Below are 24,183 nucleotides of genomic sequence, written 5' to 3'. Positions count from 1 at the left end.
TGGAAGTTATGGGGATTTGTGTGTGAATGGACTATGGAGGTGGCTGGGGTATGTGGAGCTGCGTCTAGAGTGGGTGAAGGTGATGAGAGGTGTGCAGGAAGGAGGGGTGGTTTGGGTGTGTAGTTCTGTGTGTGTCCAGGGTGGTTAGGGCATGAAGGGCTGTGTGTAGAGTGGGCAGAGGTGCTTAAGGGTTTGTGGGGCTGAGTGCAGAGGGCGGGTGTGGTTAAGATGTGTAGGGGGTGTGTATCACTGTGGAATGTGTAGGACGGTGTGGGTAGGGGGTAGTTAAGGGTGTGCTAAGCTGGGTATATAGGGGAGTTACAGTATATAAGGGCTGTGGGTGTATATATAAGGGTGTATAGAACTATGGGAGTTGGAGGACGGGTGGCTGGTTAGGGTGTGTAGGGCTGTGTGTAAAGAGGTGTAATGTGTACAGCTGTATGTGCAGGGCTGTGCATGAAGGGATATGGTGTGTATAGCTGTATGTGCAGGGGTGTGAGGTATACATTGGTGTATTTAAGGCTGTTTATGACCATGGTAGTTAGGGGTATGTAGAGCTGTGTGTTGGGGTGGAGATGTTTTGGGCTGTGCAGTGTGGGGTGTGCAGTATATACGGGGGTGTAAGACCGTATGCAGGCGGTGGTTGGGGTGTGTACAGGTGATTGTAGTTAGGGATTGTAGGGCTCTAGGGTATAAATAGGGTGTGTATAGGTGGCTGTGTGGATGGGGTGGGGGTTGTTCGGGGTGTATGGAAAATATATAGAGGGTGTGCAGGGCTGTGTGGGTAGGGTATGTAGGGCTATGGGGTACACATAAGAGATCTGTAGTGGTATTGGATATAGAAAGTAGAGGTATAGGTGTATGTGTGTAGGTGGTGGTTGGGGTATGTATGTAGAGGCAGAGGTGGTTATTGTGGAGGGTGAGTCTGTTGGGGTTGGGGTGGTTACGGGTGTGTAGGGCTGTGAGTGAAGGGAGTATGAGGTATAGATATGGGAGGAGGTTATTTTGGTATGTAGGGCTGTGGGGTGGACTAGAGCAGGACAGGACTCATAAGGCGTGTAGGGATATATGGGGGTATACAGAGCTGTGTGTGCAGGTGGTGGTTAGGGGCATGCAGGTCTGTGTACAAGTGGTGTGAGGTATAGATAGTGGTTGGTTAGTACCGAGTGCAGTAGTGGGGGTATAGCAAGTGGGTGTGCAGGCAAGGGCTGAGTGCAGGTTTTGAGTAACGGTGAGGGGGAGGGAAGGGAGTGGGGTGAAGACAGGGATGTGCATTAAGGGGCTGTGTGCAGGAGGAGTGTAACTAGGGGTGCAGGCAAGGGCTGTGCACCAGGAAGGGTGTAGCTCAAAGGTGTCCTTAGGGACTGTGCAGTGGGAGAGGTACAGCTCAGTGGTGTAGCTAGGGGCTGTGTGCAGGAGGAGTTTGTAGCTAAGGGTGCAGGGAAGGGCTGCAGGAAGGGACAGATATGTAGGGGTTGTTCACAGGGAGGGACTGTGTGAGGGGAAGTGTGTAGCTGGGGTGCAGGGAGGGTAGCTAGGAGCTGTGCACCAGGAGGGGTGTATCTGGGATGCAGAGAGGCATAATTAGGAGCTATGCACTGGAAAGGGTGTAGCTGGGTTCAGGGAGGGGCTGTGGGAGGGGAGGGATAACTAGGGGCTGTGCATAGAGGAGGTGCAGCCCTGGTGCAGGGAGGGGTATCTAGGGGATGTACACAGGAGGGGTGTAGCCAGGGTACAGGGAGAAGAGCATGGCGGCGTTTCTGCGGGAGGGCCGCCGGTCCTGCGGAATCCGTGGCAGTTCTGTGGATGATCTGTTGGCCCCGCGCCTTCGGCGTATCCGCTGCCGAATTGCCGCCAAAGCTGCGGAACCAGTGGACCTCCCGCAGAAACGCCGTCAAAGGCTTCCTGACTGCTGCCCTCACAGTGACCAGCAGGCCACACCCCCCACAGCTTACCACTCCAGGCACATGCTTGCTGCGCTGGTGCCTAGAGCCACCTCTGGAGAAGAGGGGTAGCTAGGGGCTGTGCTCCGGGAGGAGCGTAGCCTAGTGCAGGGAGAGGTAGCTAGGGGCTGTGCAGAGAAGCGGTATAGCTGGGGTGCAGGGAGGGGCTGTGCACGGGAGTGGTGTAGCTGGGGTGCAGGGAGGGGTAGCCAGGGGCTGAGCATGGGAGGGGTGTAATCGGGTGCAGGAAGGGGTAACTGGGGGCTGTGTACCCGGAGGGGTGTAGTCAGGGGCAGGGAGGGGTAGCTGGGGGCTGTGTAACGGGAGGGGTGTAGCCGGGGGCTGGGAGGGGTAGCCGAGGGCAGGGAGCAGTAGCCAGGGGGCTGTGTACTGGGAGGGGTGTAGCCAGGGGCAGGGAGGAGTAGCTGGGGGCTGTTGGCTGGGAGGGGTGGCCAGGGGCTGTGGACCGGGAGGGGTGTAGTCGGGTGCAGGGACGGGTGGCTGGGAGCTGTGGATCGGCAGGGGTGTAACCAGGGGCGGGGAGGGGTGGCCGGGGGCTGTGGACCAGGAGGATGTAGCCGGGGGCGGGAAGGGGCTGTGTTGGAGGGGCCAGGGAGGGGTGGCCGGAGGCTGTGGACCGGCAGGGTGTAGCCGGGGGCGGGGAGGGGTGGCCGGGGGCTGTGGACTGGGAGGGGTAGCTGGGGGCTGTGGATCGGCAGGGGTGTAGCCGGGGGCGGGGAGGGGTAGCTGGGGGCTGTGGATCGGCAGGGGTGTAGCCGGGGGCGGGGAGGGGTAGCCGGGGGCTGTGGATCGGCAGGGGTGTAGCCGGGGGCGGGGAGGGGTGGCCGGGAGCTGTGGACCGGGAGGGGTGTAGCCGGGTGCGGGGAGGGGTGGCCGGGGGCTGTGGACCGGGAGGGGTGTAGCCGGCTGCGGGGAGGGGTGGCCGGGGGCTGTGGACCGGGAGGGGTAGCTGGGGGCTGTGGATCGGCAGAGGTATAGCCGGGGGCGGGGAGGGGCTGTGTTGGAGGGGGCGGTGCTGCAGGAGGGAAGCCCGGCGCTCATTCCCCAGCTGGCTCAGGCTCCTGGTGGCTGCGCGCTCTGGCCGGGCCATGCCGTCCTACACCGTGACCGTGGCCACCGGCACCCAATGGTTCGCAGGCACTGACGACTACATCTACCTGAGCCTTGAGGGCACCGCGGGCTGCAGCGAGAGGCACCTGCTGGACAAGCCCTTCTACAACGACTTCGAGAGGGGCGCGGTGAGTGCGCGTCCGCCCGCCCGGCCCCCCCCTTCCCCGACCGGCCAGCGCTGTGTCCCAGCCCCCCGCCACTGTGCACAGCCCCGTGTCCCCTTTCCCTAGGGCCAGTCCCCTCCATGTGACTGCCCCCCCTGCTCACACCGAGCCCTGCACCTCCTTTCCCTGGCCAGCCCTGCACCACCCCCAGTCCAGCCTTGTGCCCCCTGCCCTGGGACTGCGGCCTCCTCAGCTCTGAGACACCCACCTCTTAGGACTGTGTCCCCAGCTCTGCCCCCTGCCCATGGGATAGCTCCCTGTGAATGCTCCGATTCTCCGGACAGTGGAGGACATTTTACCCATTTATTCCCTTTTTCTCATCTCTTGGAGCACCTGTAAAGGGGGCTTAGGAACCCTCCACTGCTGCCTCTTCTCTCTGTCCCACTATTTCCTTGGGGAAGGGGATTTGGGTGCCCGCACCCCATCACTCTTTTATCCTTCCCCATTGCTGCCCCCTTGGTAGGGTCAGAATCAGGGCCGGCCCCTGCATCTCTCCTTGTCTTGGTACTCTCAGCAGGAAGGGGACTGGGACACTGGGGTGGGGTGGTCTGGGAGTGCCATGCCCCTACCCTGACACTCCATCCCTCCCTAATCCCATTCACCCTTCCCACCCCTATGATCTAGAGCAGGGAAGGCACCAGCATCCTACCTACTGCCCATGCCGACAGGGCTGGGATCTGACTGAGTCAGGAGGTCTTTGGGATGGGATTTGGAGAGAAGGGTGACATGGATTAGTTCTTGGTGTACCTGGTGCTGCAATGCTGGGAAGACCTCTTCCTAGGTCACTAAAGCAGATGAAGGGGCATGATGATGTTTCCTAACCCTTCTGAACAAGATTCTCAAGCTGAATAATGGACACGGTTTATTGCCCCATGGGAACTACTTCTAGTAATATCTCCTGAACCAGCAAACCCAAGAATCTAATGTGATCCCCTATGCCTGGGCCAGGGTTTAGAGGATTGAGAGTCAGGGCTCCTGCATCCTATTCCTTCCTCTGCCATTGGCGCTAGGCATGATGATAAGCGAGTCAGTTTGCCTCAGTTTCTCCAGTCTGTAAAAGGTGTCATAATGCCTCACTGGAGTGTTGTGGTGATTGATTTGTTAAGATTTGCAAAGTGCTTTGAGAGCCTCCACGGAAGGTTAAAGTACTTTCAGCCCTTGGTGGGTTTTGTGCTATGACTTTAGTATTAATTGAACATATTTTAAGTGGTTCTTCAGAAAAAAAATGAAATGTTTTCTAGATGTGTATTATTTACTCGAGAGGTACCGGAGCTGTGTGTTGAACGGCCAGCATAATTCCAACAGTAAATACATCTATCAACAGATTATTTAATTGGATAAACAATACACAAACTGTATAATTTCGTATTTGGCCCATGTAAATATGGAATTAGACAGTTTGTTTATTGTTCATCCAATTAAATAATCTGTTGATAGATGTTGGAATTATGCTGGCTGTTCAAGACACAGCTCTTGTACCTCTCTTGAGAGGAGTTCAGAGAGAAGAGCCGCTACAAATAGCTATCAAACCTCTAGGTTCTCAAACTTCATTGCACCACGACCCCATTCTGACAACTAAAATTACTTCATGACTCCCAGAAGAGGGACCGAAGCCTGAACCCGCCCGAGCCCCACTGCCCAGGGTGCGGGGCACAAAGCCTGAGGCCCACTGCTCTGGACATGAGGGCCAAAGCTGAAGCTCAAGGGCTTCAGCCACAGGCAGGGGGCCTGCAACCTGAGCCCCACCACCCAGGGCTGAAGCTCTCAGGTTCTGGCTTTGGCCCTGGGTAGTGAGATTCGGGCTTCATCCCTGGGCCCCAGCAAGTCTGAGCCAGCCCGTTCAAAGGGGGTTGTGACCCATTGAGGTCCCGACCCACAGTTTGAGAACCGCTGCTCTAGGCTAAGACAAGGGAGCTACCTGCCAAGAGAGATGTTTGAGACGCCTTAAATGGAACTAGGAGAACAGTACAGGGATATTGCACACACTAGGTGCTAGGAAAATGGGGGACTGAAGAACTGGACTGATGTACTTTGTATCCCTATTTCTACAATTCTTTGAGAGTCCTTTTCTGTCCTTACCCTCATCTGGCTGGTCACATCCCAGCATCCATGCTGTTGGTTTGTTTATTTATTTATTTAAAAAGTCCATATTGAGTTTCATAATAGTAGGCTTCAGTATCTGTTCTACATCCTGTAATGCAGAAATACTAGACTTAGGCCATGTCTACACTTGAAATGCTACAGCGGTGCAGCTGCTGTGTAGACACGATGGAGGTATCCCATTGCTGTAGTTAATCCACCTCAGCAGTGGGAGGTGCATTAACTACAGCTGCCGTGTAGACACGATGGAGGTATCCCATTACTGTAGTTAATCCCCCAGAACAGAGGAGGAATTCTTCCGTCCACCTACCACTGTCTACACCGGTGGTTAGGTTGGCTTAACTGTATCACTCAGGGGGGTGGAAATTTCACACCCCTGAATGATGTAGTGGGTTGACCAAATATTTTACTGTAGACTTGGCATTAGGCACTTTTGAAAATTGTACCCATGTGATTTAGGAGCCTAAGTCACATTTCCAGCAGTGGCATGGGCACGTAGCAGCTCAGGTCTCATAGGAAGTCAATGGAATTAAATGACTTTCAGTGAGACTTAGACTCCTAAATGCCTGGGCCCCTTTTTAAAATGAAACAGAGACACTTCAGAAAATTGTGTCTTTGTCCTATTTATATCACATACTCATTTTAATAGGTCGTAAGTTTTCTGGGGCAGAGGCTGCCTCTTTATCACATGTCTGTCTAGCACCTAGCAGTGGCTCCCTGTTGTAGGCTTCTGAGTACTACTGAAACAACTTACAGTCCAAACATATTTACTATCTCAAACAGTTTTTAATGATTCATATGACATTATCTGTATCCTGCCATTTTTACAGCATGCATTTACTACATGCTATATTAGAGTAAATATAAACCTATGTTCCTATAGGCAACTATATTGTCAGATCTTTGAATACGATGTGCTCAGGTTTTGTGGTTAAAGTCAACATTTTAATGCAGAATACTGTATATATGCCTAGGCACATGCTGTTAGGCCTGAGAAACACTGCCACAAAGGCTGCAACGCTTACTAGACGTGTTACTCGTAGTGGAAGATTTTCAAAAAGACACACAGAACAAAAATAAACAAAACTGAACTGACACAAAGTCTGTATGTTATGCTTTTCAGTTCAACTGGTGACACCAATCCTGTCCCAGTATTTTGTTTTGTTTTCCTCACTGGACTCCCCAAAGTAATTTTTCACCCCAAAACAATGCAGTCTTGAACCCAGGCTGCAAAAGAGAACCCATTCAGTTCTCAGAGCAAAACTTCCACAGTATAGTTTGTTAATGCAGAAGGCCTTACCTACTCTTACAGTCCCTTTTCCATAAGTAGGCTAGTTCGATTGTTTCCATTATCCTGATACTTGCTTCCTCTGAATTCATTCAAATCGTGGTTATTGTTGGGTATAATAAACGAAGGCTTGGGCAAGTTCTGCGTAAGGGATTTACATGTCAAATGTTCCATGAGGGAGGGGATATGGAAAGCACAAAGAGATTTGTACAACGAAAGTCTTGATTCTGATATTCATGGGACTTACTCTGAGTATTAGACACAAACTATTTAGAAGCTGGTTTTTATCAAGTTGGTTTTAAGTAAGTTCCTGTTGGTGCAGAGAGATGTTACAGTGAGTGTTGCATAGCACTTCGCAGTTCCCCATTTTCTTCTGATTTCCCATTTAAGCCCTGTTTGTCTGTTTGCTGTTGTTAAAAGAAACCCATCTTGCAAGTACTTCCAGAGACGAAACCCAGCTTTTCAATCTCAGATTTTTATTTGGGGAGGATTTATCTGTGTCCTTCTTAATGTCCTGGAAAGTTCCCCTCCTTAATCCAGATAGGGTGACCAGACATCCCGATATTTAGGTGTTTGTCCCGAGTCCCAACCAATCTTTGGTCGGGACACAATTTGTCCTGATATTTCGCTCTGCCAGCAGCACTCGGCTTTTTTCTCCTTCTTCTTCTTGCTGCTCTGCCAGCAGCACTTGGCTTTTTTTTTTCTCCATGGACCCCCTTCCCCCCATGTGTCCCAATATTTTCTCCCTTTCATCTGGTCACCCTAAATCCAGAGCAGAGAATTAAAACAGCTGACTACAGACTGCACCTCAACAACTCATCCTAGGTTTTGCAGGAGGACTAGTTGCTTGGACAGGATACTTTTGGGTGCTTAGTTTCAAGTTTATTTTCAGCCATATCTGACAGATCCAATAAAACGTTAGTTCTGGACTTTAATTCTGAGTCTTTGTGTATAAAGGCTTCCAGTTCCCTGACTCACAACACTGTCACCAGTACAGACTGGCTGAGAATGACAGCCCCAGCCTGCACAAGAGGAGTAATTGCTATATATCATTTCTGGCCATCTCTGCCACCTCCTAAAGCCCAAATATTAAACACAAAGGAGGGTAATTTTCAAAGAGTACAGGAGGAAGGGCTGCAAACCAATTCTAAAGTCTTGCAGACGATGTCTAGTTAACATGCCAGGTACACCTGAAAATATTGTTAGCTTTTGCGTCCCAGTTTTGTGCACCTAACTTATTGCCCTCTAGCTGGGTAAGTCAGATTTTTAAAAGGTTTCTTGGTAAAGTTTAGTGCTTGAGATTGCAATGCAATCATTGCCCCATCTGTTAAGTGCATACAAAGAGTTCACATGCAAAAGTAACAATGTGGAGAGAAACTTTGAAAGTTCAAAGTGCTTGTCATTTTTTAGCTCCAAACATTAAAAAATGAGACCACCACCTTACTGGGATGTAGGCCAACAATACAGTTAACATTTGGCCAGGGTGTATGAACGAAGGCTGAAGGAGGAAGAATAAGAGACATGAAGAAGAAATGACTGAGAGGGAGAATGATAGGAAGCAAGAAGAGAAAGAAGCAGATGGCAGAATTGGGCAAATGTGCACGTTTTCAACATTAAGCAAATGGCTTCTGGGGAGGCAATGGAACTACTCCATGTGCTTAAAGTTAAGCACACATCTTGCAGAATTGGGGCCCAAGTCAAGACTTACTTGTCTGTGAGATGTGGTGGGCCTACAATAAGAAGTGATCTTGAAAGGTAAATATTTGCTCAGGTTTGACATGCTTGAAGTATATTGCTGAACTACTTGCTCCTCCAAGTATACTAAAAAGCTAACCGTGTACCTGTAGAAAACTATTGTAGATACATCAGGGTGGATAAAATGTGATGATTTAAAATATAATAAATAGTTTTTAATTTATATTGGATTTTTTTGTTTAAATCAGTCTTTTTATTTTGTTTAAATTATACTATGTTTTTCTTTTTAAAAATAAATCTATTTAAAATGGAATCTGAATTTAATACAATGTATGCTAAGACCTACATTTATAATCACTTAAACCATTTAAATAAAAAATAAATATGTTGAATCCATGAGCCTCTAAGAAAAACTTTGAGTTAAAGGCTGCTTTCTGTATAAAGAAAGAATCATCGTATCATAGGGTTAGAAGGGACCGCAAGGGTCATCTAGTCTAACCTGCTGCCAAGATGCAGGAGTTATGTCTAAACCATCCAAGACAGATGGCTGCCCAGCCTCCTTTTGAAAACCTCCAGTGAAGGAGCTTCCACAGCCTCCCTAGGCAGTTTGCTCACATGGCTTGTATTCTGTCCTTTTGATCATCCTTGTCGCTCGCCTCTGTATTGTTTCCAGTTTCTCTTCATCCTTTCTTATATAGCAGTACTCCAGCCAAAGCCTAACCAGTGCCGAGAAGAGCGGTTCTGGTCACAAGCTTTTGCTTTGCAGGGTACTTTGGGCGTTTTTTGTTAACAGTCATTTACACTGGTGTGCACACCCACACCAAGGCCTTTATTTTAAATACCACGATGCATTTGTACTTTACGTTTGGACCCAATACACATGAGGTGGTATAACAACCCCTCTTGAGGTGGTAAAAACCCCTCAGCACCGGTGCATACTTGATTCATTTTCCTGTGTATTAACCTTATTGGCCAACCAAGCACTTTCCCAGTACTGCTTCAAACTAACCTTGTTGGGGGTGGCAAAACCGTTCCCCGATACCACCCTGCATTTGATCGTGCTGCACAGTCAATAAGTTTAGATGGCGTGAACCCAACAGGGACAGACATTCTTACGGACAGTACTCCTCCGACACCCCAATAGAGATTTCAAAAGGTCTTTTACCTCTATTGTGGCGCCATGGGGTTCAAAGGGAAATGATCCATAGCAGCCATCTGTGGGTCCGTGGGCGTTGCCATCCCAGACAAGCCCCCAAATTGTTGGAGAAAAACTTAGTTTTTACTTTTTGTTTGGGTGCAGCAGAGTTAGATAATTTATTATTTTTTAAGCAATTGCAATTGAGGGAGGGAGTGCCCTAGGACACAGGGTCGCTCCAGTCCCGGACAGGTCTCTCAACAGGTAAACAATTTCAGCAAGCATTTATACTTTTGTTACAGACAGTAATAAGCAACAGCTGCATTTTGTTTATACATAGGTTATTTTGATATTTTGTTTTTTTTTACTTAAGAGACTTTAGTCTACATTTTGTATTATTTATACAAGGTCAAAACAACTTTTTACACATTTTTTTTACTTGCTTTACACAGTTTTTGCTTTTATAGATTTTGCGTTATTAGGGTTATAGTTAGCTTAACTTTTGCTGACGGACTGTCATGCGTTAAGATCCCCTACAAATCTGTGTCAGTTCTTTCTTTACTTCCACATTTCCCATAACTTGCATGCTATGCCTCTGTTAATGCAACCCAAAATTGCATTTGCTTTTTTTTTTTTTTTGCAACAACATTGCATTGTTAACTCATGTTGAGGTTCTGATCCACCACAACGCCCAGATCCCTCTCAACAGTGCTGCTGCCAGGCCAGTTACCTCCCATTCTGTGTTTGTGCATTTGGTTTTTCTTTTCTAAGTAATGCACCTTACATTAGTTTTCTTGAATTTCATTTTGCTGCCTATAGCCCAGTTCTCCAATGTATCAAGATCCCTCTGAATCTTAGCTCTATCCTCCAAAGTGTTGGCAACCCGTCTAGCTTTGAGTCATCTGCAAACGTGATCAGTATGCTCTATAACTACACTTAGATCGAACACCGGACCCAGAACAGAATCCTGTAGAACCCCATTTGACACCTTCCAGTCTGACATCATTCCATTAATAGTCACTCTTTGTTTACAGTTGTTTTACCAATTATGTGTCCACTTAATGGTAATTCTGCCAAACCCACATTTCTCCAGCTTACGTATCAGAATGTCATATGGGACTGAGTCAAAAGCCTTGCTAAAGTCCAGGTATAATATGTCCACCGCATTCCTCCTATGCAGCAAACCAGTTACCTTGTCAAAGAAGGAAATCAAGCTGGTTTGGCATGACTTGTTGTTAGTAATCAGGGGGAAAATATCTAGCTATCGGGGGGGAGGAGGCCAAGCTTTATAAATATGACAAAATAGGTCATGTACTGTATTAAGGGCTTGTTTTGTTCAATAAAAATAAATGTTATATGATATTTAGTGTGTTTAATTAAATACCAGTTACCACTATAATGCTGCTTGACGCAAATCTTGAGCAAAAAATTAATTATCTAGTAAATAAGCAAGATGTCATTCACCATTTTCTAACATACTAAAACATACAATTAATTAATAAGAATTTGAAAATATTAAGCTATATAATTGCTTAAATAAATGTATATAGTTATAGTGTACCATCTTAGGTTGTAAAAAGATGTACCAAATCTAGGGTAAAGGATCTATTTAGTTGTAAATCAACATATTAATGATTCTATCAACCAATGAGAATGCACCTTTCTTTAGAAAATAACTTATTTACAAACGGTAAAGTCGGTGATAATTGCTGATTTAAATCAAAGTTTTCCAGTTGGTGATTTAAATCTCAATTTAAATCAATTCACCCTGAGATACATTTTCAAAACGTACATGAAAAGATGAAAGAAACTGAGGTCTATTTAGGCTAACTGGGCAGCTTTTTCTGTTACTTGGACTTGTGAAATATAAATGTATTTTAGAGCTCTAGGTTTTCCATCAGCTGAATGAGTTTGTGCCAATGAATCAATCGTGGTTGTGTTATTTGGATTGTAACTGTTTGTTAGATCTTAGTGACGTTGTTCTGTAATATTTTAAATCTATGATCCATTTATTCTCTATTTCATGTTGATAATAAAAGTAGATCAATTCCTGGCTTTGTCGCAGTCTTCCTGTTAGCAGCTGGAAATGCCACATATTCTCTGTGTGCCTCAGTTCCCCACAATCCTTAAAATGTGGATGCTAATAATGCTCTTTGCCGCCCATGCTTAGTCTTATCCACTTGGACTGCAAGTTACCTGCATGGGTAGGAATGCCCTTTGAGCTGGAAGGGTAGCTCCAGCTTAAGGAGACGTGCCCATGTTGACTGTGATTGAGTTAGTGGGCTAAAATTAGAGTGCAGCCATGGTGGCATGAGGGGCTAGCTGCCCTGCGTATGTTCCCATCTGAGATGGTAGGCATGTCCTCAGGGTGGCCAGCCCCACTCACCACTCGCAGTGCCACGGCTACACTATTTTTAGCACACTAGTTTGATCAGAGCTGACCCAGGTAAGTCTCCTTGAGGTGAAATTTACACCTCCAGCTTGAAGAATGGACATACCCTATTGTCTTTGTAGGGTGCCCAGTACAATGGGGCCTTGATCGCAACTGGGACCTCTTGGTGGCTGTGTAACACCAGCAGTAATGTTAAATATCAGCAGTAATAATCATCATAATAAAAACCCCTCGCTTGTACTCTCACCCTTACTTTTGCCACAAGCTGGGAATGGGTGACAGGATGGATCACTTGATGATTACCTGTTCTGTTCATTTCCTTTGGGGCACCTGGCATTGGCCACTGTCGGAAGACAGGATACTGGGCTAGATGGACCTTTGCTCTGACCCAGTATGGCTGTTCTTATGTTCTTATGTACTGAATGGTGCTGGTGGGTGGAGAGGGATATCTTTATTTCCAGGCAGGGCACCGATGTGGGAAAGGAAAAGTGGAATTCTTATTAGCAAAACCCTACTTGGATTTATAAACTGAAACCCTTCTATTAGTTTCTGTGTTGCTTGAACACGCCAGATAAGTCTGGGGCTGATGAATGTGCCATATACCTCCAGATACCCCTTGCCAAGTCCATTTAAGGAGAACATGCCTGCAGAACATGCTAATTAGTACACACTAACTGAGTGTGCCAAGAACATGACAGGTCCATTCACGTAGTACATACCAGTTGGCTGAGTCGGGTTCTTCTAGGTAGAACTGCAATGCAGTTATGTTTATCATGTTACATGGTAATATTGGGAAAGCATTCATGTATTTGAATTCCCTTTTATGACGTGTGTAGCAGTAACTAAACTGGTTCTGGTGCACACTGAAGTTCACATGGGTTGGAGATTGTCCTGTTGAATATTAGTTGCCCTCGGCCACGTTCTTCCAAACACCACAGAACCATGCTGAGATGGAAGAAGAAAAATATGTGAGCAATTCCATGAAGCTGTTTATAGACATGAATGGGTCAAGCTGGAAACAGGCTGCCAAGCATTGGAAGCCGTATTATAAAAACCACTGTGTGTATCATGGTCTGGACTACAGAAAATTGTCATGATATTTCAAAAGTACCCACTAGATGTGAAATACAGGCCCAGTCAGGAGCTTCTTCTAGCAGATATGCTTTCATGAATGCCTATGGAGAAAACTGGGAGCCACAGAAAGAGGAGTATGAAGTAGAAACGAGTCAAGCATTGTCATTTCTGACAGAAAAATTGAAAAGTGCAGAGGAGAAACATTTTGCATCCTGGTACCTTCAGTTCCAAGATGTGACCCAGAATCCTTGGCACAGGTTGACCAATAAAGAAGAGAGGTCTTGTGTTGGGGTTAGAAAATGCAGGAATGCAGCTGTTTTTTAACTGAAAAGTGAGAAGTTTGGGTGAGACATAAGCAAAGATCAGAAGGGCACTGGAAGGCAGTTGCCCTGGGAGAGTGGGACATGGCCTGGCTAGGAATACAGTGGAGGGGTGTCCTGCAGTCTGCTACTGCCACAGCTGGGCACAAATAGTGGCTGTTTTAGGAGGATTCTTGTAGAGCTTGGAGGAGTCTTAAAACGCGTTTCAGTCTGCACATCAGTAGTTACAGCAGGAGGTGGTAGGATGGGGAATGTGGAGTTAGACATTCTATCAGATGAGTCAGTAATAATGGAATGCACTTGGTGATGTGGCTCAAGGGCCATTTCTGTCCTGTTGAGGAGATGCTGTCGCTCATGGGGGAAAATAACGGGCACAACTTACAGATCATGGCCCCACTGAGCTCTGTGGCTAAGCTCACATTGACTTCAGTGGGAGCAGGATTGCGCCCGCTGCCTGTTAAATACACGTGGGTTTGAGTCTCCTCCTGATGTGACCATTGGCTTAAGCAGAGACACCTTGGGCCTGATTTTTGGACTTGCCGTGCATTGCACCTTCTGTTGCCTTGGCTGGAGTGGTGAGGGCTTGATGCTAGCTGAAAACCAGGGCCCTGGTATCTCAGAAATCAAGGCATCCAGTATCCATGTCCAGCTTTGAAAATTTGAGCCTCGCTATCTAGCAGCTGTTGGATCCAGAGGTGCTGCAAGCTATGGATGCAGATCTGTATCCAAACTTCCCCACAGATTGGGAAAGCTGGGTTTGGTTCGGGCCTAGCTGTAGTTCACATTTCATTTTCTTTTTTCTTTTTTGTAACTTGCAGTGCATTCCCTGTTGTGTTTATCTAAGCAGAATGGCTGATGGCTGACATATTGGGGAGCATACTGACTCATTCTCTCCAAACCAATGTCTTTCTGTGCCCTATGGGAGACAGCATTAGGTGGAGGTGACTCCACCTGTGGACCATCTCCTGTCCGGTGCTCTCATGGCCTACATACTGAATATGCACAGGCTATTCGTGTATCTTTTGGACTGTGACCTCTTTGAGGGGCAGGGGCAGTCTGTATGTTCATCTTACACCAGGCCAGGCATGTCACTGGTGCTGAAATAATCATGATCACTGCTTGCAGTTCCTCTACCATGTGCCTCAGATGCAGGGCAGACACCTCCAGCCCCAGCCCTGGACAGCCTCAAGGCCACTGTCATCTTTTCCTAGTCTGAGTGCCCAATTTAAATTAGCTCTGTTTTCTCATTGGTGAAGATATTCCATGTTCCTCAGAAGCAGCAGCACTTTCTAAGCTCATCTGGCTCTGGCCACTGTCAGAGCCAGGACTTGCCCTCTAGCACCTCCAGAGTGAAGGAATAGTCAGACCTATCTCTGAAACCTGCTCCAACAGGTCTTCTAAGAACCACTTCAGGGAACAGCTTGAAAGCCAAGACAGTGTCACTGCCTTCTAGTGGGTTGGTTTAAAGGAGTTTTTAATTGAGAGGGAGATTGTCAGGAGGGAAGGTGAAATAACTCAAGATATATAGCTTGATTAAATTAGGCTGGGGCTGTCGAGCAGGAGGATAGGGAGGGGAGGTGATAAACAGCTATTTTATGGTCTTCACATGGAGAGTGGAACTGCTGGGATGGGAGCAGGAGGATAACTAGCAACAGTGGAATGCAATTAAGGAAAGGGAACGTTAAGCTGAATATCAGGAGGCATTTCCTGTTCATGAGATTTTTTCACCCTTCAAAATAATCTCCAAAACTTGATTGGGCAAAACACTTGTGCATGCACTGGAGAGAACCATTTTGCAGGGCTTAAAAACATTCTCTCTCATCTCTAACTTCTGAGTCCCTTATAACTAGGGCCCTACCAAATTCATGTATTGCAACCTCCCTACAATAACCTTGCAATTCCCTCCTCCCCCCGTTACTATCTGGTGGCTGCATGGAGTGGATTGTAGAGGAAGTTGGGGCTCTCAGCCTCGTTCCTTGTGGACAGATGTCCTTGTTACAAAACTGCTGTCACAACTGGTATCCATAAAATGTCTGTCTACATTTTCTTCACTTTTCTGACTTGATTTTTGTGACTTAGCCTTAACCTATAAAATAATGAGAGGGCTTGAGTCAAATGACCTCATATTGACAGGAAGTGTTAATAAAAAATGTACCTGAAAAGAACAAGCAGCGAGTGGTTTTTAGCAGAGGGGGAGGGCTGAATGACAGGGCATATACATGCAGCATCATTTCAGATGGTACTAAACTTAGTGAAGGAAGAGGTGCAGTTCATGTTGGTTTCTAAGTATACTGAAAATGTTCAAAACCACAAACCAGGGAAGTTTCATTTTGCAGCCACATCAAGCAACAAATTTAAACAAAAAGAGTGTGATTCCAAAACTGCCTAACAATTTCTCACCCAGGCTTGTCTTTCTGGTAATGCTCTGTCTTAACAAGAACATAACTTCTTCTGCGTGTGGGTCATGGGAACAGATTGGGCTCTTGCTTCTAATCCCACGGCGGTCCTAGCCAGTTCAGCTTAGCCGTGGCAAGGGGCCTGTTGTCCTGCTCTAGCTTTTTTGCCGCCCCAAGCACGGCAGTCAGGCTGCCTCCGGCAGCTTGCCTGCGGGAGGTCCCCAGTCCCGCACGTTCGGTGTACCTGCCGTCGAATCCGCGGGACCAGCGGACCTCCTGCAGGCAAGCCACCAAAGGCAGGGACCGGCAGGGCGCCCCCCCGCAGCTTGCCACCCCAGGCACACACTTGGAGCACTGGTGCCTGGAGCCACTGCTGGCAGCCATTTACACTAGTGCAAAGGGAGTGTCAGATGCTGCCATTGTGACTCGCCAAACATGAAAGCATGACTGTTTATCTCAGCTGAGCTATAAAAGCAAACAGAGGCATTTTTAATGACTGGTATTCCAGTAGTGCCTAGAGACTCTGAGATCAGAGCCCCAAAGTGCTAGGCACGGTACATACATAGAATAAGACACAGTCCTCACCCTAAAGAGCTTACCTTCTAAACAGACGAGGCAGACAAGGGGTGGGAAAAAGGGAAGGAGTGTTATCCTCATTTAACACCTGGAGAACTGAGGCACACAGATGTTAAGTGACTTGCCCAAGGACCTGCACTAACTCTATAGCAGAGCTGGACAATGAACCTAGATCTGATTTCCAGTGCAGTGCCTTAATCCCCAAAACAACCGTTCTCTCAGTTTGCATGACTAGGTGCAGAAGGGTGGACTTGCTGCTGGAGCACCCCTATGGCTGGGCGTGGCCACTGTCTGCTTCCTAGTGCCCCCTCTGTCACAGTTGCCTCGTCTTGTGACTTGGCCTGACGGCTCATCACAATCGCTCCTACCCCTCCCTGGGTAACAGAAAGTCCCACAAATACAAGTGTCCAATCCCTCCATTTGGTCTGCTACTTTGATTCTGGGCCCAGTGGTCTGTACACCCTTTCTTAGGGCTTCCAGGAATCTGTATCCCCTTCTGAGGGACTTCACACCCCTTGCCAGTTCCTGATAGGGGAACTCAGGCCTGCCCTCTACCCTAGGTTTGGTTCAGGACAGGCAGTCAGGGATCACTCTTCTAGTCTCCTTCCTGCCACCTCCCTGGGCATCCTCCTATCAACCAAGCCTTTCCCTGGACTTTCTCCTTGCCCTGAAAGAGCCTTCCTCTCTAGGCTGACCTTTCTTTCAGGGCTGGGACATGCAGGGCTCTGCCCTGGAATCTCCCAACAAAATCCCAAACCAAAAATACCAGTTTAGACTAGCTTCTGCCCTCCTCAAGCTTGACTGATCATCCCTTACATCTCCTCAGCCCCATTCTTCAATGGGTGCCTCTTGGGTGCGCTCTCTGGAAGTCCAGATCCTGCACTTTTATCAGGGTTCCTCTCACTAGAGCTGCTCCCTCCACCCACATAGCTGCTCCATGTCTCTCCTGGCCTCCTGCCAGACATCTCTGCCTAGGAAAGGATCTCAGGTCAAACTCTCCCCCTGGGCGTTCTCCATTCTCTCATCCCAGAGAGTGACTGCAGAGTTTCTTCCAACAGCCCCCACTGCTCTAGACTTCCTGTCTTTATAGTAACCACCCAGCTCCTCTCCCAGCTGGGACTCATCTTTAATTTAGCCTGGCCCACCCTCCAGGTGCAGCCAGGTGGGTTAATTGGTCTCTCAGGCCCACTTTAATGCTTATAAAGCCAGGATGGGATATATATCCCATCAGTCTACCTCAGGTGTACTCAAACTTCATTGCACCGCGACCCCGTTCTGACAATTACTACATGACCCCAGGAGGGAGGACTGAAGTTTGAGCCTGCCCAAATCTCACCACCAGGGCATGGGAGGAGGATAAAGCCATAGTCTGAGGGCTTCAGCCCAGGGTGGGTGGGCTGTAACCTGAGCCCAGCCATCCAGGGCTTAACCTCTCGGACTCAGGCTTTGGCCCCGGATCCCAGCAAGTCTAAGGCAGCCTTGGTGACCCCATTTAAAATGGATTGTGACCTACTTTAGGTTCCCAATCGTTCTTTTCTGGGATGCAGTTGGAGTAGTTATGAATATTTTTTGTAGCAGTAGGTTTGTTCAGCAATCATAAATGAATCAAAGCATTATCAAGTCCCCAACACAGAAATGTCACCCTTTCCATATTTCTAGGATATCTGTAAATGGCTTGTTCTTAGATATTCTCCTACCCATCCATTTGTTTATTTGCTGTCTGAAAATATCCCTTCATTTTTTCCCCTTTGCAAACAAGAGCTTCCATTTGGAGCTGGTGTGCTTTCTGTGTGTTCAGCCGGCCACAGACCATTCTTCTTCTCCACAGGTCGACTCCTATGATGTGACTGTGGCAGAAGACCTGGGAGAAATCCAGCTGCTAAAAATTGAGAAGCGAAAGTACTGGTTTCATGACGACTGGTACCTCAGGTACATCACTGTGAAAACGCCAGTGGGTGACCATCTGGAATTCCCATGTTACAGATGGATTACAGAGGATAAAGAGATTGTCCTCCGAGATGGAAGAGGTGAGCTCCATGAGAGAACTACTAACCCCTAGACGGGCGTGCTCAGGAATTTAAATTTCACTGCTTTTGGGGGGAGCATGTTCTATGCCCTTGTTGTGGCCCTAGAGCTGGAGGATCTATCCTGCCCTGGGGCCAGAGGATTTCTATGCCCCCGCTGATTATTGGGGGGGACCCGTGCCCCTGCTCCCCCTCCTTGTGCTCACCCCTGCCCCTAGAGCAATGAGGACTCCCCCTATCTTTCCCTCTCCTTCCAGAGGCACCCAAACCCTCTCTCCAACTCCAGTTTCTTCTCTCCCACCTGCAAACCTACCACACCCCCTGTGGGATAGATGCTCCCAGCTGACTGTGACCTCAGTGCTGGTTTATGAACTGTCCACTGGGTCTCGCACAGGGAAACGAGTTGGGTTACTTTGAGGACACGTGCTAAGGAGATTTTTTTTCAGCAGTGGAGATGGTCAGGACACTGTTCCTAAATTGCAGGCTGGCCTCAGTGCTCAATTTCCAGCTGATCCATTGCCTGAAAGCCTGTCTAGTCCTTGGCCGAGCATCCCCTGGCTGCCTAACCTTGAGACTCTAAAATATAGCAGTTTTCCAAGTATTATCCACCTGTAAATGGTCCCGTTTTCTAAAATCCAGGAAAGGGCAGCTTGGAATGAAATTCCAGTTCAGAGAGCATTAGGGCTGGCTGGGAAGTAGAATTCAGCTAAGGTGTTTCATCCTGCAAGAGCCAGGAACAGGCTGATGGTGTGAAATGTGTCGGAGATAGTTGTTGGTGCTGTGCCGAGAAAAGTGCCCTAGCACTTGTGTACTACCCCTGGGTTTTAACTGGCTCCTTACCCACTGCCAATACAGTACCATGGCCAAAAACAGTCACTTCATTGGCTGCATAATCCAGCTGCTCACAAGTGTGCCTTTGTGGCAATTAAGTTTGACTGCTGCAATATGCTATAGTGTGCACCATTAAAAATGTTGATCTAGTGCCAGTAGATATGGGTTGGGAACCAAGAGTTTAACCAGTTTTGCTGTATTCAGGTCATTGGCTGCCTAATTAGACATGCAGCCCTAAGGAGTTTGCTTTCCAGTGGTTAAGACCTTTAATAGTCGGGTGCCAACTTTTTTTCTCAGCTTCTGGCTCCCTCACTGATCTCTCCACCTGTAGGGTATTTGGAGGGGCAGGAGAGGGATTCTCCATAACTTGCCTTGGCTTTATTTCAACCCCTGCTTTCAAGAGAGGAAGGCGGTGTGTGGATTTCAGTTTGTGAAGAAGTAAGGAACATTAGCAAGATCCTGCCAGTAGCTTAACCAAACTGCCAGCCAGCCCAGACTGCATTGTCTACTATCAGCCCTGTTCCATCTGCCGTTTCTACCTCTGAACCTTAAACAAACATTTCCTGAAAATCCCTAATGGCTTTATTTGCATTCTCTTTTGTGTATGTAAAGTGGGTCGGGTCTTGTCTATCACTTTTCCTTGTGGGTTCTCCTGTTAGCTGCTCTTTCTCTTCTGTTCCCCATCCTTTCTAAGGAAGTCTCTGTTTCATTCAGTAACATCAGGGCCACATGTTCAGACCATCAAGCCATCAGTTTTGGAAAGCCTCTCTCTTTCTTCTGAGCCCGAAGCTACCAGCATGGAACTTGGCATGGAAGAAACACTTGTTCTTGCAGTGTAAGAACAGAGAGTCTGAACCTAGGAGAGGGATGTCAAAACATTTACTAGAGTCAGCATCCTTCAGCAGAGAAGATTTAACAAGGCTGTATCTTCCCTGATCATTTGTCGCTCCTCAACCTTAATCAACCTCCTCCCTGTACTGAGGGGACTTGGGTTAAAGTGGTGGTCTCAGAATCCAGGGATCCCAGGTTCAACTCTTACTGGGGTGTGCATTGCAATCTCTGCCTCATACTCTTCTCACTGGTTCTTCCTCAGTTGCTTGTCACTCTTCAGCCTTAACCAGCCTCCTTCCTGTACAGAGGGGGCCTGTCTCCCTAGCACAGCAGATGAATATTCCACTGTAGTCTGATGTGTAAAAGTTATTCTTAGAGACACTATCCATGGCTGCAGGGCAGCAATTCTGAGGATGAAAACAACCCTTTTGCTGTTCAGACCCATTGTATTTCATTGGGCGGGGGGCAAACTGTCTGCTATAATTGAGTACAAGAGAGAACTGCAGCTGATTTGCTACAGCACATAGTAAGAGAACCCAGATAATGACAGACACCGAATCCTTATGTTCCATTACCCAGCTGGAGGATTAGACAGTGAACGGAAAAGAAACCTCATAGCACTGTTTCTTCATTTTTTCACAGCAAAGCTGCACCGAGATGACAAGACTCAGATCCTCAAGCAGCACAGACGCAAAGAACTTGAAGAACGGCAAAAAATGTATCGGTGAGTTTCCTTTAACCGTCCTGCTTTGTGATGTCAGCTGCCCAGGGAGGCCTAGTTCTGTGCCTAGCAGGTGAGTGTCTGGTGACTAGCACCTGTTTGTAAACAGGATCTGAATGAGCTAGTGGTGAATAGAGGGGAAAGAGTTCAGGAGCAGTCTGTATTTTCATGGACATGCCTACTCTGCATAGGTGTTCAGCACACAGAGTTTCTTTGCCCAAGTGATCGGTTTTGGCTGGTCTGGGGTAATGAAATGTTGTTACCTTTATTGTATGAGTAAAGGACAGAATAACTGTACTTAACCTGTCCTGATTGAGGGGGTCACCCTAACCCAAACCTAATTGGGAGGTAGGGATGCCAAATCCCAATGAGAGCCAAGGTGAGGAGGATGATAGGTGTTTGTGTTTCTTGGTATGGAGGTTGCCTAAAAGAGTCCTAGATATTTGATTCTACTTCCCTTTCCAGTGATTAAAGACAGAGCTGACTGGACTCAGCTGAGATCTTTGTTTCTGTTCAGTGATTATTAGAATTGAACTCAGTGATGAGCATGTTTTGGGGCTAAGCTGTAGAACTGGTATGGGGACAGTGTTGCAGTGAAAGACAATGAAGGGGCAAAGAGCTGAGCTAAAGGGTGGAACCTGAGAACATGGCATTTCAGAAGTGGTGATGAGCAGTGAACAGCAGCAGTGGTATGAGTGACAGAGAGGACAGTCGCAGCAAGTGGCCAGTGGTAGCAGAGATAATAGCAGCAGTGGTGAGCGGCGGCACAGATAGCAGTAGCAGTGGAAGCATTGCTCAATGCCCCACTCCTTCCAGGGGTGGGAGGTGAATCCATGTAAATGCATCTCTGAACTCTGGATTGTCACTGACCAAAGCCAATCAGCTGAGAGTGGGGAGCAGCAGACGGAAAGAGGAGTGGCATGTTAAAGGGACATTCGTTCATTGGACTTTCACAATGCAAGGTGGGGAAACTGAGGCAAAGGATAGTGCACAACTTGCTGTAGGGTGGATGTTTGCTTATGGTTATGTGCTTTTGAATGGTGGTTGTGGTGTTTTCCCAGACTGATGCTGGTTTCAATTCCTCTTTTAATTGAAGTTTTCTTTTGCTATAACAGGCTCCGTGCTTGTGAGTGGGGAAGTGTTGCTTCTTAGTAGTGCCCAGGGATGGTGTGTTGTTTTAATGGATTACAGGGTGGGGGCTCAAGCCAGTTCTGTTTTGCATTGTTGAGAGGAACCTCTAGCTATTGAACCTGGCCCTTGTTGCTGCCGACTCCTCTGGGGAGAAGGGTTATAAGCTGGCAGCTTCTGCAGAGTGGCTGAGCACTGGATGGAGACAAAACGTCCTTCTGGCTCCTGGAGCAGGTCTCTGCAGGTCAGGGTTAAAGCAAGCTGGAAGGACGGTGCAGTCAGGCTTGCCCAGATGCTGCAAATACCATACCAGTTCTGTGAGCAGACAAAACCCTTCACTCACTCATATTGTCTAGATGACACATTTCACCGAGGCTGAATTCATTGAGGCAATTTATTCCAGTGCTTAACCACTGATAGTTAGCCAGTTTTTCCTAATGTCCAACCTAAACCACCCTTGCTGCAATTTAAGCCCGTTGCTTCTTGTCCTATCCTCAGAGGTTAAGAAGAACAATTTTTCTCCCTCCTCCTGACAACAACCTTTTATGTACTTGAAACTGTTATCATGTCCCCTCTCAGTCTTCTCTTTTTTAGACTAAACAAATCCAGTTTTTTCAATCTTCCCTCATAGATCATGCTTTCTAGACCTTTAGTCATTTTTTTTGCTCTTCTCTGGATTTTCTCCAATTTGTCCACATCTTTACTGAAATGTGGCACCCAGAACTGGGCACAGTACTCCAGTTGAGGCCTAATCAGTGTGGAGTAGAGCGGAAGAATTACTTCTCATGTCTTGCTTACAACACTCCTGCTAATACATCCCAGAATGATGTTTCTTTGTTTTGCAACAGTGTTACACTGTTGACTCATATTTAGCTCGTGGTCCATTACAACCTTCAGATCCCTTTCTGCAGTACAGACGCTCCCCGGGTATGCAAATCCGCACTTACCGAAAAAGTTCCATACATTCCGTAAGCTAGAAACTTTTGGTTGGTTGTTTTTTTTTGGGGGGGTTGTGTAATTGTCAGAGATACGTTCCCGACTTACACAAAATTCAAGTTATGCAAGGCATTCCCGAACAGAACACTTACGTAAGTTGAGGAGTGTCTGTACTTCTTTCTAGGCAGTAATTTCCCATTTTGTATGTGTGCAACTGATTGTTCCTTCCTAAGTGGAGTTTGTCCAGATCAGTTTGAATTTTAATTCTATCCTCCAAAGCACTTGCAACCCGTCCCAACTTGGTATCCTCCGCAAACTTTATGAGTGAACTCTCTATGCCATTATCTAAATCATTGATAAAGATATTGAACAGAACCGGACCCAGAACTGATCCCTGCAGGACCCTACTCATTATACCCTTCCAGCTTGACTGTGAACCACTGATAATTACTCTCTAGGAACTGTTTTCCAACCAGTTATGCACCCACCTTACAGTAGCTCCATCTAGGTGTATTTCCCTACTTTGTTTATGAGAAGGTCATGCGAGACAATATCAAAAGCTTTACTAAAGTCAAGATATACCACATCTACCGCTTCTCTCTTATCCACAAAGGTTGTTACCCTGTCAGAGAAAGCTATCAGGTTGGTTTGATGTGATTTGTTCTTGACAAATCCATGCTGACTGTTACTTATCACCTTATTATTTTCTAGATGTTTGCAAATTGTTTGCTTAATTATTTGCTCCATTATCTTTCTGGATACAGACATTAAGCTGACTGGTCTGTAATGAGACAGAAATTTCCTTCGAAATGATGGGAAACAGAATAGAAAGAGCAGCTACCGGGACAATTCCCGAGGAAATGTTCTAGACAAGACCAGCTTTACATGCACAAAAGGGAATGCAAATAAAGCCATTTGGAATTCAAGGGTAATGGCTGTTTAAGGTTCAGAGGTAGAAATGGCAGCTCTATCAGGACAGAAAACAAACAGTGCAATCTGCATGGGACTGGCAATCTGACAGGCTTTCTAAAGTTCTTCCTTCTTTGTAAACCACCTTCCTTTGGTTTGAAATAAAAATTTCCCACTCAAATTCCAACAAAATGGGCACAGTGTAAGAACATTAGTATAATAGAAAGTACCACAGCATTGTGCTTCCTTTAGGTAGCGTTAGTTTTCTTATAAGCTGCTAAGGGGGTTCTGTGTCTCTGTAGTGTTGCCTTTTGGAAGAGACCAATCTTAGCCTGAGCATTTTAAGCTGTTAGAAACTTTATGACCCTTTTTCTGCATAAGAGTGGGGCATGCCAGCCAAATGTACATCCCACTAAATGACTTCTGCAGGTCTAGCTGGATACAGTGCTATTTATTTCCAGCCTAGAGGCGGAATGTGGTCTAGTGGGCTGAGCATGGGACGAGACAGCAGGGACTTCTAAGAACTTATCCTAGTTCTGAGGCATGTCACCTTTCCATCTGTTTCCTTATCTGTAGTGTGTGTTTCTAT

General features: G+C 47.1%; 1 protein-coding gene across 1 annotated transcript in view; it reads left to right on the top strand.

Annotated features, from left to right (window-relative positions):
* Positions 1–3,026: 3,026 nt before the first annotated feature.
* ALOX5 (arachidonate 5-lipoxygenase) overlaps positions 3,027–24,183 on the top strand; it is a 54,853-nt gene continuing 33,696 nt past the window's right edge. Inside the window, exons 1-3 of the mRNA XM_050960136.1 lie at positions 3,027–3,202; positions 18,043–18,241; positions 20,543–20,624. Coding sequence (XP_050816093.1) covers positions 3,053–3,202; positions 18,043–18,241; positions 20,543–20,624 — 431 coding nt within the window. The 5' untranslated portion in view covers positions 3,027–3,052. The remainder of the gene's footprint in view (positions 3,203–18,042; positions 18,242–20,542; positions 20,625–24,183) is intronic.

Source organism: Gopherus flavomarginatus, chromosome 6, assembly GCF_025201925.1.
Source record: "Gopherus flavomarginatus isolate rGopFla2 chromosome 6, rGopFla2.mat.asm, whole genome shotgun sequence".
In the NCBI taxonomy this organism is placed as follows: domain Eukaryota; kingdom Metazoa; phylum Chordata; order Testudines; family Testudinidae; genus Gopherus; species Gopherus flavomarginatus.
This window is presented reverse-complemented; position numbering and strand designations above follow the sequence as displayed.